Source organism: Protomyctophum parallelum (genome assembly GCF_964188405.1).
Source record: "Protomyctophum parallelum genome assembly, chromosome: 18".
NCBI lineage: Eukaryota > Metazoa > Chordata > Actinopteri > Myctophiformes > Myctophidae > Protomyctophum > Protomyctophum parallelum.
In genome coordinates this window covers 27,947,925-27,962,312 of record NC_139716.1, presented here as the reverse complement: position 1 = coordinate 27,962,312, position 14,388 = coordinate 27,947,925, and the positions used below count along the sequence as shown (strand labels likewise).

At 43.3% G+C, this 14,388-nt stretch overlaps 1 protein-coding gene across 3 annotated transcripts in view; it reads left to right on the top strand.

The window, feature by feature from the left end:
- Positions 1-14,388, top strand: part of LOC310875856 (diacylglycerol kinase delta) — a 130,581-nt gene that overhangs the window by 90,833 nt on the left and 25,360 nt on the right. For all 3 annotated transcript variants that reach the window (XM_083789269.1, XM_083789267.1, XM_083789268.1), the window contains 7 exons: positions 1,496-1,621; positions 4,705-4,807; positions 5,959-6,118; positions 7,023-7,131; positions 10,762-10,901; positions 12,021-12,102; positions 13,468-13,559. In XM_083789269.1, coding sequence (XP_083645395.1) covers positions 1,496-1,621; positions 4,705-4,807; positions 5,959-6,118; positions 7,023-7,131; positions 10,762-10,901; positions 12,021-12,102; positions 13,468-13,559 — 812 coding nt within the window. The remainder of the gene's footprint in view (positions 1-1,495; positions 1,622-4,704; positions 4,808-5,958; positions 6,119-7,022; positions 7,132-10,761; positions 10,902-12,020; positions 12,103-13,467; positions 13,560-14,388) is intronic.

Here is a 14,388-nt window from a genome sequence, read left to right as displayed (position 1 = left end):
ATACAGTGGCTTACCGGATGTAAGCCTTGCACACTAAATAGAATAGAATAGAGAGAGAGAAAAAGTTTACAGATAAAGAAGGACGGACAGGCTGAACTCTTTTGACTGACAAAGAGCTGGCGATATTGAGCCTATATGCCAGAACAAATTAATCCACAGCAGCATGCCTACATAAGTTCCACGTCGCTTGCAGAAAGAACTGTTCTTTTGACTGACAAAACATTTAGCGGTTCGGGAGGTCTATCTGGTTGGAATTATTCAAACACTTTTTATTTTGTATCGCGCATCGGCAAGCGTTCTCGCTTCATGGAAAGTAAATGTCGGGTCGAGTCTAACCGAGCATGCAATAATAATAATAATAATAATAACAATGATAATAATCATTGTATTCATATTCCTATTATCTTATCAAAATAATAAACAAATTCCAAGTTAATTAACCAGCCAAACGTATATGATTTAATTCGTTGGACATGGAATGCAGCAACAACAACAACAATGCCGTCTCCAGCTGTTTGTGTGTTCTTTTTTTTTCTCCACCCCTACCACCATAACCACCATAACTCGCTCATTTTTTGCTCATTTAAAAAAAATCAAAATACCATGTAAACTATGGAATTGGGGCTTTCATTTGGTATATAAATCGGTTGTGTAGGCGCTCTCTACGAAACGATATCAAGTGAAAAGTAAATGTCGGGGAATCACCATTAACACCATTATCAAGCAGCGCAAACAAAAGACGAGAGGGGGAGAAAGGGTGACGGCGGTCGATTGGGCCGATTATAGTCAGACTGAGTAAGAGATATATGCCTAAAATCATATTTACAAAATGTTTCAAATGGAAAAAAAACAGAGATGATTTCAACCGAATATTTAGACAAAGTCATGCAAGGGGAACTTTCTCTGGACTCCATGGGCTAAGAAAATAAACGTTGAAATTTCAAATTCGGTCAGAACGGCTGCTCAGACTTCCTAGTGTTAAAGGACCACTTCACCACTTTTCAACCTATCTTCATATAATAGGTCCTCACTAATAATCATGATAAAATGGCACGATTTGTTTCTACTCAGTCTGTGTCTCATAGGAGGGCTGTGGGCAGTTTAGAAACCGTCTTCCAGTGACATCAACATTAGGCAGAACAAGATATTTTTACAAAAAGATTTTAATTATCGTGAGAACGATGGCTTCCATTTTCGCATTGCAACTTTTCAGGACTAGAAAGCCTGCAGTTTCTATTAGCTTGAATTCCCCACTGATGATGTCACTGGAAGACGGTTTCTGATTTGTCCACAGCCCTCCTGTGAGACACAGACAGAGTAGAAAAACATGCGCCATTTTTTCATGATTATTAGTGAGGACCTATTATATGAAGATAGGTTGAAAAGTGGTGAAGTGGTCCTTTAAATGTGCAATCAAGTACAAATCAAGTACACCTGTTTTGTTTGACACACTTGCATTTATTTTGACCGTGTGCGTGCCTTGCTCCTCCCACAGGTGACCATGCCTCACCAGTGGCTGGAGGGAAACCTGCCAGTCAACGCCAAGTGCGTGGTGTGTGACAAGAACTGCGGCAGCGTGCGGCGGCTGCAGGACTGGCGTTGTCTCTGGTGCAAGGACATCGTAAGTCACGCTCCACCTCTCCTCCATGCAGCGCGTCGGGGAGGCGCCAGGTCGTAGTATTTAGGGCGCCATGAGACATGCCGACATGTCGCCGGCATGTCTGAGACGCAAGACGGGCTGTCGTCTTTGTGTAGTTTTACAAAAGTTGGCCTCCTGGTGGCGCTATAAAAAGCAGATGTGGAAAAATGCAGGTCAAAGATTTCTAGGCCTCTAGGGAGTGTGTACATCTACCTCATGGTGGCACTATAACAGGCCGTTCTGGAATATTTGGGGCAGAGGTTCATCGTTGGCAACCAGGGAGTGTGTGTGCGAAATGTGGCATCGACCGGTTTAACGATTAGCTCTACACGGACGGACCGACGGACACATGGACGGGCACACACACACACACACACACAGACAGTGCAAAACATACTCTCCCCATGCCTTCGGCCTGGTGGAGACAATTACATCCTATATGAATACTATATTACATTTACCCTGAGAGAGGGCACCTCCGGATGGAGGTGGTAGTTTTTTTTGGCTTCTTTGCAACACTGGGTTTGCCTGCTATTTGAAGCTGTTGAAGAGAGATGCCAGGCGTTTTGAGACGTTCTTTCTTTATTTCCCATCATTCTGTCCGTTTCTGTCAGTTCCAGGGTATCTAACTTCATATCTTTCTGAGAAAGACGGAGAATAATAATTGCTGAAAGCATACATCCCATATTTAGTGCTCACATGGGGGTAACATGATCTGAGGTATACTTGTGCAATGTCAGACTGCAGTATACCCACAGCGCTGAATGAGTAATATGTTCTTATGTAAGTCGGTAGCATGCTGTCCCGGTATAGCCTCATATTTATACCAATGGATCTGTCCTATAGCCATATAGCCCCCATAATGGGACTCCCTTGGTAGAGACAGCCTAAATCCCAATCCTCGGTGCATGTGCGTGCGCACGTGGTCATTAACCCATTTAGGCCTGACCTCGAAATTAAAAAAAATCTTTCTAAATCCTCCAGTTTTCGGAAATAAATATTTTCACCGATTTTTTTTTCAAAAATAGCAGACCTACAAGCTCATAGCGCGCCACCGAGTGGCGCGCTATGAGCTTGTATATCTGCTATTTTTCAATAGCTAAAGCATAACATAATGCTAACACCAAAAGGGCCAGAATGGATTAATGGTTTTACTAGTGGTCAGAATGGGATAAAGTACGATAATAAAACATTAATTTGAGGTCGTGCTAACCACATTAATAGTCGGATCGCTAGAACACTGCCATGACCCTGGCACAACAATGGAGGATTATCGCTTCCAGGTCATTCGGCCGGATAGCGCTTCGTCTTCTCTGCTTCCTATGCATTCTGTTGGCACTGGCCTCCCGTTAAAGCCTATATGGTAACGTGCAGGATTGTGATAATGTGCATTAAAGGCGCTATAGAGTTCCCAGCATGATGAGGCAGATTTTTACTCTGAAAAGCTCCGCCTTCCATTTTCCTCCCCCAAAAACCGGGAGGAATTATTTTACATTACTACCCCATTACCAATGCCGTCGCATCTGATTTCTCTTTAGAAGCGTTTATGTTTCAAACGAGGAAAGAACCATCGCCGTTCTGATCAAAACCATGCAGAGCGAGACGTTGATTTTGGAGAGAATAGACAGTTTTGTCGGGGCCGTAAACAAGGAAGTGAGCGGCTGCACGCATGTGCGAAACATGACGCTGCACAAGGCGTTGCCTAGCGCCGGCCCTGTCAAAAAAATATTTTTAGCAATCCGGTGTTATATCATTAAAAAAGACACCCCCCACACGACCTGGGCCCTGTACGGACTTAACCCATTCTGACCTGAGATCAGATTCTAAAAATGTCTTCTACGTCAGTTGCTCTTCGATTTTTCAAAAATAGCAGACCTACAAGCTCGTAGCGCGCCACTCAGTGGCGCACAATGAGCTTGTAGATCTGCTATTTTTCAATAGCTAAAGCACGACATGATGCTAACACCAAAATGGGTTAATTATGAAGACGCGTGGAGACGTCGTGAGCAATTAACCCATTTTGGACTGAGGCCGATTCTAAAAACGCCTTCTAAATCCTGACCTATACGTTTTCTGGAAAAACTTCAAATATGTATATAGCAGCCTAACATTTTTGTAATTTTTGAATACTGTACACATACTGTACAAAAGGGGTTCACGTCCAGAATGGGTATAACACACCAAAAGGGCTTCCTGCCTAGAATTTACGCTGTTAAAGGACCACTTCACCACTTTTCAACCTATCTTCATATAATAGGTCCTCACTAATATGAAAAAATTGCGCAATTTGTTTCTACTCGGTCTGTGTCTCATAGGAGGGCTGTGGGCAGTTCAGAAACCGTCTTCCAGTGACATCATCGATGGGGAATACAAGCTACTAGAAACTGCAGGCTTTCTAGTCCTCAAAAGTTGCAATGTGAAAATGGAAGCCATCGTTCTCACGATAATGAAAATCTAAAAAAAATATTGTTTAAAAAAAACTCTGCCTAATGATGATGTCACTGGAAGACGGTTTCTAAACGGCCCATAGCCCTCCTATGAGACACAGAAAAACATCGTGCCATTTTATCATGATTATTAGTGAGGACCTGTTATATGAAGATAGGTTGAAAATTGGTGAAGTGGTCCTTTAAGCACTATATATAGCACTATGTATTTGTGTGTACAGCACTTTGGTTCAACACTGTCGTTTTAAATGTGAGCTTTATAAATGATGTGGTTTGGATTGGAATGGTAACAGACATATGCTAAAAAGGCTAGCCCTCTCTCTCAGGCACGCACAAACACACAGCACGCACACACGCACGCACGCACGCACACACCATGGATGCGAGTGGTATTTGTAAAGGTTATGGAAGTGATATTCAGGGGGATTAACTGACCTTTCTGCCTCTGGAGAAATGGAGCAATACTACGGAGACCTCTGACTGTGTGTGTGTGTGCGTGTGCGTGTGTGTGTGCGTGTGCGTGTGTGTGTGTGTGTGTGTGTGTGCGTGCGTGTGTGTGTGTGTGTGTGTGTGTGTGTGTGTGTGTGTGTGTGTGTGTGTGTGCGTGTGCGAGCGCAGGTCCATAACAGCTGTAAAGAGCAGATGGGGAAGGTGTGTCCATTGGGCCAGTGCCGAGTGTCAATCATTCCTCCGACCGCACTCAACATTATCGACTCAGATGGTGAGACACACACGCACGCACACGTGCACACACGCACACGTGCATACACGCATATCGTTGTTGTCAGGCAGAAAACCTCTTATCTCCATATTTTAACTTCTGGGGGTTTTTTTTCGTCGTCATATATAGTGTCACAAAAAGGCATCAAAAGTAGTACATCCGAGGCCTGGGCCGTGGCTCAGCGGTCCAGTCACCTTGGCTGGTAATCCAGTCTGGCAGTGTGCCGCGGGTTCGACTCCCGATCCCGACGGCATTTACTGCATGTCTTCCCCCCATCTCTCTCCCCATTTCCTGTCAGCCTACTGTCTGTCCCTCCATAAAAAATATAAAATAAAAAGGCTGAAGCCACAAAAAAAAACATTAAAAAAAAAGTAGTACATCCGCAACATCTGCTACTTTTGCTGTTTTTTTTAATATGAATCCCGGTTTTGGACATGTGACCTTTTCCACCTGACGGAGACGATAACGTTTTGTCTGCCGTGAGTTTGTGTCGGGATTCGGGTCAGTTTGTTTCCTTGCTTCAACTACCCAGCTGGTCCAAATATGACGGGAGAGAGGAGGCAGAGCATGCCAGTGCCAAATCTAGATTTATTTTGAACCCAGTAAAACCAGGAAAGCATCTATGACGCGGCGCAAAAGATGCCTGACAGCCAATCATTCGTTGATGTTGATTTTATTCATCCAATCGGCGCGCAACGCAAGCGAAGGCACCTTTTTTTTTACCAACGCTGCGTGACCAAAGTGAAGCGATTAAAGTGGCTGGAAGCTTAATATATATCTTCAGGTTTAAACACACCTTTAAGGTCAGGATTTAGAAGGCATTTTTCAGGGTCAAAACTTTTCTTGTATAGGGCCTGATGGAGGGGAAAGGAACTGGTTGGAATAACGTGTTCCTTCCACACGCTAGGTCCAACCAGGGAAACTCCCCCCCTGTCAGGTGTAAAGGAGCAACTTGGACACTCAGACATGAAGGAAGCATGAGTTCAAGTCCGTTGCTCTCCCTTTGTCCCCCATATATGGGGACTAGGTTGGCGGAGGGTGTGTAGAGCCCAGGATCACATTAGATGATTGAAACAGGGGTGAAAAATGGGTTACAAAATCATGAAAAAAAGCACCAAAAAAAAGACGTTCTTGTTCTATTTTGCGTGCAGGCTTCTGGAAGGCCACCTCTGCGTCGTGCTCCAGCCCCCTGCTGGTCCTGGTCAACTCCAAGAGCGGAGACAACCAGGGGGTGAAGTTCCTCCGCAAGTTCAAGCAGCTCCTCAACCCCGCCCAGGTGTTTGACCTGATGAACGGAGGACCACAGCTGGGGTACGGTGTCTCTTTCTTGACTTGTGCGTCTGTGAGTCGCCATTTCTTGGTCCATTTGAAACGTCTTTGACGGAGAACAAACTTTTTGTATGTCTTCCCCCGGTAACACAAATAAATAAATAAATATGTAGAATTAACGTTAGGCCTGACCTCAAAATTAAAAAGATAAATCGTCTAAATCCTCCAGTTTTCTGAAATAAATATTTTCACGATTTTTTCAAAAAAATAGCAGACCCACAAGCTCGTAGCGCGCCACTCGGTGGAGCGCTATGAGCTTGTAGATCTGCTATTTTTCAATAGCTAAAGTATAACGTAATGCTTAGTTAAAACACCAAAAGGGGTTCCCGTCCAGAATGGGTTGAGCCCTATATATATTTTTATCAATTAGAATTGTTTTTGAACATTTATGAAAATCTTTAGATATAAGATTTATTAAAAAAAATATATATATAGGAAAAGAAAACCCAAAATCTGTTTGTGAAACACTTTGTTAGATACTGTACCTGACATTATGTACTCCAGTGGCTCTCGCTGTGTAAACATCATAGAGTATTAAAAGGATAGAGACTAAACTGGCGCGAAGCTCCGCCCCTCCGCTATTCATGTCGTTGGAAGTTGCTCAGTGGCGTTTTGAAGCCGCCGGAGGGACCGTCTATTTCCACCTTTTTGGGTGCATTTCCGCATTTGACCTCCAAAATTTGGAGGTCAAATGCGGAAGTGCAACTGAGCGCTCAATGTTAAAGCCCAGCTGCACCGGGTTTCCTCGTCATGAATCCACGGATCCGCCTGCAGTCCTTCCTCTTACCACTAGGGCCCAGCGCTTCAACGTTGGAGGGCCTAGCTGGCCCCTTGGTAAACATGGCTAAAATCTAAAATGTCTCCCTCCCTCCCTCCCTCCCAACAGGCTGCGTCTGTTCCAGAAGTTTGTGACGTTTCGTATCTTGGTGTGCGGGGGAGACGGCAGCGTGGGCTGGGTGCTCTCTGAGCTCGACAAGCTCAACCTCCATAAACAGGTGAGGACGGACGGACGGACGGGCGAGACCAACTCAACCTCCATAAACGCAAGGTTATAACAGTTAACCAAAACTAACTAAAAAACGAAAACTGGAATAAAAAAAACATTTTAGTTAACTGAAACTAATAAAAACTTAAAAAAATATAAAAAAACGATAACCAAACTGAAACTGTATTGTGTGTCCTCAAAACTAACTGAAATTATAGACAAAATACCCTTAGTTTTAGTTTTTATGAATATTTATAATATGCCTTTCGGATATTTATAATATAATCCTTTTAAATTCATTAGATTAATTTCTCCAACTATTTTTACGGCAGTTTTCAGCACCGTACAGCAGGATGTAGCCACGCTAACCCTAACCCACAAATAAACCAAAGTACGGAAAAAAAATAAAACTAAACTATAACTAAACTGAAACTAAACTAAAACTAAGCATTTTCACCAAAATAAAATCTAAATAAAAACTAAAACTATTGTTTTGCTCAGTGGCGTTTTGAAGCACCCATGAAGGACGCTCTATACTTCAGCATTTGACCGCCGACATTTTGGTTGGCAAATGCGGAAGTGCAGACGAGCGCTCAATGGGGGGGGTTTCCTTGTGCTAAATGCCTGCAGTTCCAACTCTGACCACTACGTCTCGGCGGCTTCAACGTACGGCCAGCCTTTCTGGGGGCTTGCCGTAAACGGGTGAGGTCGTGAGGACAGACGAGACGAGGAGGGAGGAAGGATAGAGCAGTGGTTCTCAACTGAGATGTCCCGATACCAGTGTTGTTTTTGGCAGCTAATTTTGATTTTAGTTTTAGTCACGGTCTCTTGAATAGTTTTCATTTAGTTTCGGTCACATTTTTGTCACCTGGAATGTTTTAGTGTTAGTCTAGTTTTAGTCGACTAAATGTCATAAGATTTTAGTCGACTAAATCTACAGTTGATTTAGCCGACTAAAATGTATTTTGGTGCGCCTTGATACCGTCGTAATTTTACACATGACACGTTGTGAGCTTGTAGATCTGCTATTTTCAGCATGCAACCAAATGTAAAATGACTTATGCTGGATCTCTTGTCCACTAGTCCCTTCCTAACAGTTTAGTCTAGTTTTTATTTGTTGACAAAATCGACAGTATATTTAGTCATGGTTTTAGTCATCATGGCTTAGTTTTCATTTCATTTTCAGTGAAAAAAGGTAGTCGACGAACATTTTTTGTCATAGTTTTAATCGATGAAAACAACACTGCCCGATACTGTATCGGTATCAGAGAAGTATGGGTATCGGCCCTTATTTGTCATATCGGGTCATATCGGTATCGGCGAATATGCCAGTCTAACCACCGATCTGACACATGGGTAAGGGGGTTGACACTATGGCAGGTAAATATAATGTTGGGGCATGTGTGGAGTTTGCTTTGGATTTGCCGGAAACGAAAAAAGTGTATCGGGACATCCCTATAGCTCTAACCTAAATGATTCTGTTGCGGGGGATGATTTGCAGTTTACAGACTTAAAGAATATTTTAATACTTCTAAAGAAAACAAAAAGAAAAATAAGACCCGTTACTGTCAAAAGTAATCAACATGCTAAGAAGATAAGAAACGGTCAAACATTGGCCAAATATGATGTGAAAATAGCAGATCTACAAGCTCACAACGCTGCCAGGCAGTTCAAATATGATTATGTTGTGGGGTTGGCAGCCTGAAAGGTTTGAGAATCCCGGTGCTAGAGAAAGGTTCAGTCTGCGATTACGACTCGGAAAAGAGGAAGGAGATGAAGAGGAGATATTTTTTTCATAATGTCTTAATATCTTAATCTCAATGGCTCTACTATGACATACTGTAGGTGAGGGTGCACTCAATGAGTCATGATGCCATGGTCAGAGGGAAGAGGGAAATTCTAAATAATTCAATCATTTGATAAAACTGCACATGAGTAATGGCAGAGAGAGACAGAGAGAGAGAGAGAGATGTCCTGATGGAATGTTTTGTCATATTAATTCAAACTGATTTAGTGTCGAGTAATTTTCAGTTCACGTTGATCGGTTTTGGTCGCTTAATGTGACGTGGGGTCGTGGTCAATTAGCGTTTAGCACCTGCACCTGAAGCCACTCTCTCTCTCTCTCTCAGTTTTTGTGTGAAACAGCTTTTATCCTTGGTGCTGCTGGCTGCACAAACAAAATGCCAAGAATAAGTGAGAGTAATTATGAGCTTTGTAACAGTGGGACACCATTGAGGCCAAACTGGACATTTATAAAATGTCCAAATCTTTTGGAAAATGTTTCAAGGGGGAGAGGCTTCAGCCAACGTTTAACCCATTTAGGCCTGAGTTAAAAACGTTCACTTTGAAATAATATATATTCAAATATTTGCGCCACATTTTTAAGATTTTTCAAAAATAGCAGACCTACAAGCTTGTAGATCTGCTATTTTTCAATAGCTAAATTATAACCTAACACCAAAAAGGGTTCCCGCCCGAAATGGGTTAATGTTGGTTAAAGCAAGAATCCGATTCCGGGTTTTTATTCTCTCATCAAGGACGTTGAAGCCATTTTGAAATGGTGCTTCAATGAGCCTCTCTATGTTCTGTTTTTTTGAGGGGTTGGCTTTCAACTACCGCTATGTGTATTGCTAGGAGATTTTAAAGGATTATTTTTGCTAAATTGACGCATATATCCCTTTCTATCTCTCTTCCTTTTTGTCTCGCTTCTCCACCCGGTTCGAATGCTATCGGTGCAGTTGCACTGAAAGGGACAACATCGCGTTTAATTAGAGCATTGAATGGTCTCAGTAGCCGTCTACTGACCTACCAAGATCTCAGTATAGGCTGCATTCTGTGAGTTGATCAAGGCTACTGTTTTGATGGCGCCGAGACGTGTTGTCTGACTACTGACCCTAAGATTAAACTAACCCTGACCCTAACCTCAGTCTTAACCGACCACGTAAGTCCCCTGACATATCAGTCTAAAGTTTAGACTGATATGATGTCAGGAGACTTACGTGGTCGGTTAAGACTGATATGAGGTTAGGGGACTTAACCGGCCCACGTAAGTCCCCTAACCTTAAAAAACGGCGGACTCTCGGCGATAGAGCTTTCTACGTGGAGGGGAGAGATCATCCGCCAGACTCCCACATTGAACTCTTTCAAGTCTGCACTGAAAAGACATTTGTTCACTCTGGCTTTTGGCATCTAGTTTTGTTTTTAGTTTTTTTGTCTTGTTAAGCGTCCTTGGGTTTCTTGAAAGGCGCTATATAAATCCAAGTTATTATTATTATTATTATTAACCTCGTATCAGTCTTAACCGGCCCAGGGTAAGTCAGTTTCGCATTGTTTTAGCTTCGGCGGCGGTACATTTACTCAGTACATTTACTCATTCTCTGTCAAAACAGTAGCCGTGATCAACGCACAGAATGCATCTAGTGAGATCTTGGTATAGGTCAGTAGACCTACCTTGACCTTGGTATAGGTCAGTGAGACCATTCTGATCAAACGTGATTTTTGTCCCTTTTCAGTGCATTCATTGACGGCTTTCGAAGGTCAGTGAGGTCTGTTGTCCTTCCCGATTCTTTACTCATTTGGTCTCTCACCTACTCCCCCCCCCCCCCCCCTCCTTTCCCCATCTCTCTCTCTCTCTCGTCAGTGTCAGCTGGGCGTTCTTCCCCTGGGCACGGGTAACGACCTGGCGCGGGTGCTGGGCTGGGGCGGGCTGTGTGACGACGACGCTCAGCTCCTTCAGGTCCTGGAGAAACTGGAGAGAGCCACCACTAAGATGCTGGACAGGTAGGTAACCCCCCCCCCCCCCGCCACCCACTAACCTATACTGCTGGTTCCAGATCCTATAATACCAGGAACACTTGCACTGCCTCGCTTTCCATCTTACCAGTCTTATTCAAACTGCTGGCTTTCCATTGCATTCCTTGCAGTCTGTCTGTCTGTCTGTCTGTCTGTCTCGCACGCTCTCTCTCTCTCGCACGGTCTCTCTATCTCGTACGCTCTCTCTCTCACGCTCTCTCTCTCTCGCACGCTCTCTCTCTTGCACGCTCTTTCTCGCACACACTCTCTCTCTCTCTCTCTCTCTCTCTCTCTCTCTCTCTCTCTCTCTCTCTCTCTCTCTCTCTCTCTCTCTCTCATTCATTTAATTTAATTCAATATTGCACGTTAATCAACATGTCATTTTTCAAAGTTAGCCAGAAGCTAATCACCATGTAGTCCACGAGCAGGCTGTGAAAATTGGTAATAAAACTATATCCTTGCAAAACATATGGGCACGAGCTGTTTGTTTCTCGCTGTCTGGCCCATGCAGGGCCCACCAGGGTCCAAATGGACCTTTAACAGGTCTGTGACTCGTGTTCAAATGAAGGCCCCCCTCCCCTCTTTTTATATACTTTATAGTTGTAGTGTGAACACCCATCTACAGTGTAAAACTATCTGTGTTTTAGTGTATCAATGGAACATGCCGGTCCGTTTGGTTCCATTCGTATGCTCTCTCAGAGTTACTGACCCGTACGCTGAGGTAACGGTGCCTCGGACTTTCACAACCTTTCAGATTTATAACAATTTCAGGTATTTTCAGGGTCAAAAATAAATAAGGAGTAAACATTTGAACAGTTGTTACGTTGCTTGTTTAATGTCCCGACTTTAAAAGAAACGATAAGCTATACTACAGGATGTGGTTTTCAGCGTGTTTGTATCCTGGTACAACCTGTGATAAGGAAAAAGGGCACGCAAAGGTTGTCTGACCGGATTGGCTGTAGCGGTCGGCCGCTGGCCCCAGCCGCCTTGATCCCATAGATAAGAACGTTTATTATTTATTTATTTCCAGATGGCGCTTGACTTTAGTGCGTGTGTGTGTGTGTGCGTGTGCGTGTGTGTGTGGCACGTGCGCATGCACGTTTTCAGGTGGAGTGTGATGATGTATGAGGTGCCAACCAAACACACACCCAATGCCAAGGAGGAAGACTGTATTGATTTCCCTCTCCAGGTACTGTGTATATAGACAGAGTATATGGATTACCCTCAATTATACCACAGCTCGTTTCGAGGAAGCAATCTGATTGGTTGAAACAGCCTTCCAGCCGTGGGTTAAACCAGCACCATTCACCACCTAATGAAAACAATTAAGGATTCAGCTGCTCTGTTCTCCCTGCAGAGCGCTAGCAAACTCGGTGGCTAGGCTAGCTAGTTTCTTGGGACATTTGTGGTCGTAGTGACTACATCTGTCATTAAAAAATATATATTCTTTCAGCGAATATTCTGGGACTCTAAATAACCACACTTGGAGAGCATTCAAACACAGGTCTTTACTTGGAGACTCTCAATGCAGAACTGAACACAGACAGCACACTCAGAGGCTACAAACAGCTGCAGGGGATCTTGCTAATCAGCACAGGTGGAAATAATGTTCTTAATCAGTGGCATGCTCTTTCACCTAGAAGACACTATAGAGCGTCGCAGTCCCTCCCCCTTTCAGAACAACGAGTGGCCCAGGAAATGAATCCCAATGCATTTTTTCCAATAGGCATTTCTTATTTTTAAAGAACTTTAAACTAAAGCGTCGTACGAAGCCAACTCTTGTCGTGACAAATCATGACAACAAAGAATTTCGGGCCAAACAAAGAATTAGAAAGTAGAAAAAAATGGCAATTTGTAATTATTTGTTTGGTCCAAAATATTGTGTGTGTTGTCATGATTTGTCACGAAAAGAGTTGGCTTCGCACGACGCTTAAAAGGTCTTTAAATTTCCTGGGCCACTCGTCGTTCTGAAAGGGGGAGCGACTGCAACGCTCTATAGAGCGTCACAGTCCTGCCCCTACCAGGGCCCAGGAAATTATTCGCCATTAATTTTCCTCATAGACATTTCAAAAAGTATTTATTTAAAGATGTTTACACCGCGGACAAAGCCAACTCTTGTCGTGACAAATCAAAACAAACACAATTTTTTGGGCCGAACAAATAATTAGAAAGAAGAAAAAAACGGCAGGTTATACAACACCTTTTTGGTTGTTTTTCTTCTTTGTAATTATTTGTTTGGTCCAAAATATTGTGTTTGTTGTCATGAGTTGTCACGACTCGAGTTGGCTTTGTCCGCGGCGTAACCGTCTTTAAATAAATACCTTTTGAAATGTCTATGGGGACAAATGCATTGGGAATCATTTCCTGGGCCTGGCGTCGTCATGAAAGGGGGTGGGACTGCGACTCTATTACAGACGTGTATTGACGTCACTCGGTATGCAGACTGTCTGTCTCTCTGTCTGTCTGTCTGTCCTCTATAGGTACACATCCCTCAGTATGCAGACTGACTGTCTGTCTGTCTCTCTGTCTGTCCCTCTGTCTGTCTGTCCTCTAGGTCCACATCACTCAGTATGCAGACTCGGTCGCGTCTCACCTCACCAAGATCCTGGACTCGGACCAACACAGCGACGTCATTTCCTCTGCCAAGTAAGTGTCATGTCTTGACACTTGTGACTGAAATTGGGGGGGGAGGGGGGGGGGGGGGAGGAGAGGAGAGGGGAGGGGAGGGGAGGGGAGGGGTAAAGGGAGATGATGCTGATGATGAGAGCAAAGAGAGACCATCTAGAGAGAGAGAGAGGGGGGGGGGGGGAGCGTAAGATGAAACCAAGAGTTAAATTATCGTTGCATTATTTCATTTACAAGACGTCTACACAATTTGAGAATGTAATAGAATTGTTATTTTGATCAACATTTGCCCGTTATCTCTCCTATATGGTGCTATACATCAACATAGCATGGAATTGTGGACAAAATCCTGTCCAATGATAACAAAATATCCTTTGTCTGTTAGTTTTAGCTTTATGTTTGCGAGGCTAAATGTCATCAATTGGTGGTCATGTGGCTCAAATGCAGAATAAATAGCAGGCCTTAAAATGAAAAGGGTTGAAAACCACGCACTGACATAATGTAATGTTTCTGACCAGTGTTGTTTTTGGCAGCAAATTTCTATTTTAGTTTAGTCATAGTCTTTGGAATAAAACTTAATTTAGTTTTAGTCATATTTTAGTCACCTGGAATGTTTTAGTGTTAGTCTAGTTTTAGTCGACTAAATATCATAAGATTTTAGTCAACTAAATCTACAATTGATTTAATCGACTAAAATGTATTTTGGCAGGCCTTGATGCCGTCGCAATGACAGATTTTTACACTTGCTGAAAAGAACAACGTGTCGCGTCCCTTCCTAACATTTTAGTCTAGTTTTTATTGGTTGACGAAATTGTCAATATATTTAGTCTTAGTTTTCGTCATCATAGCT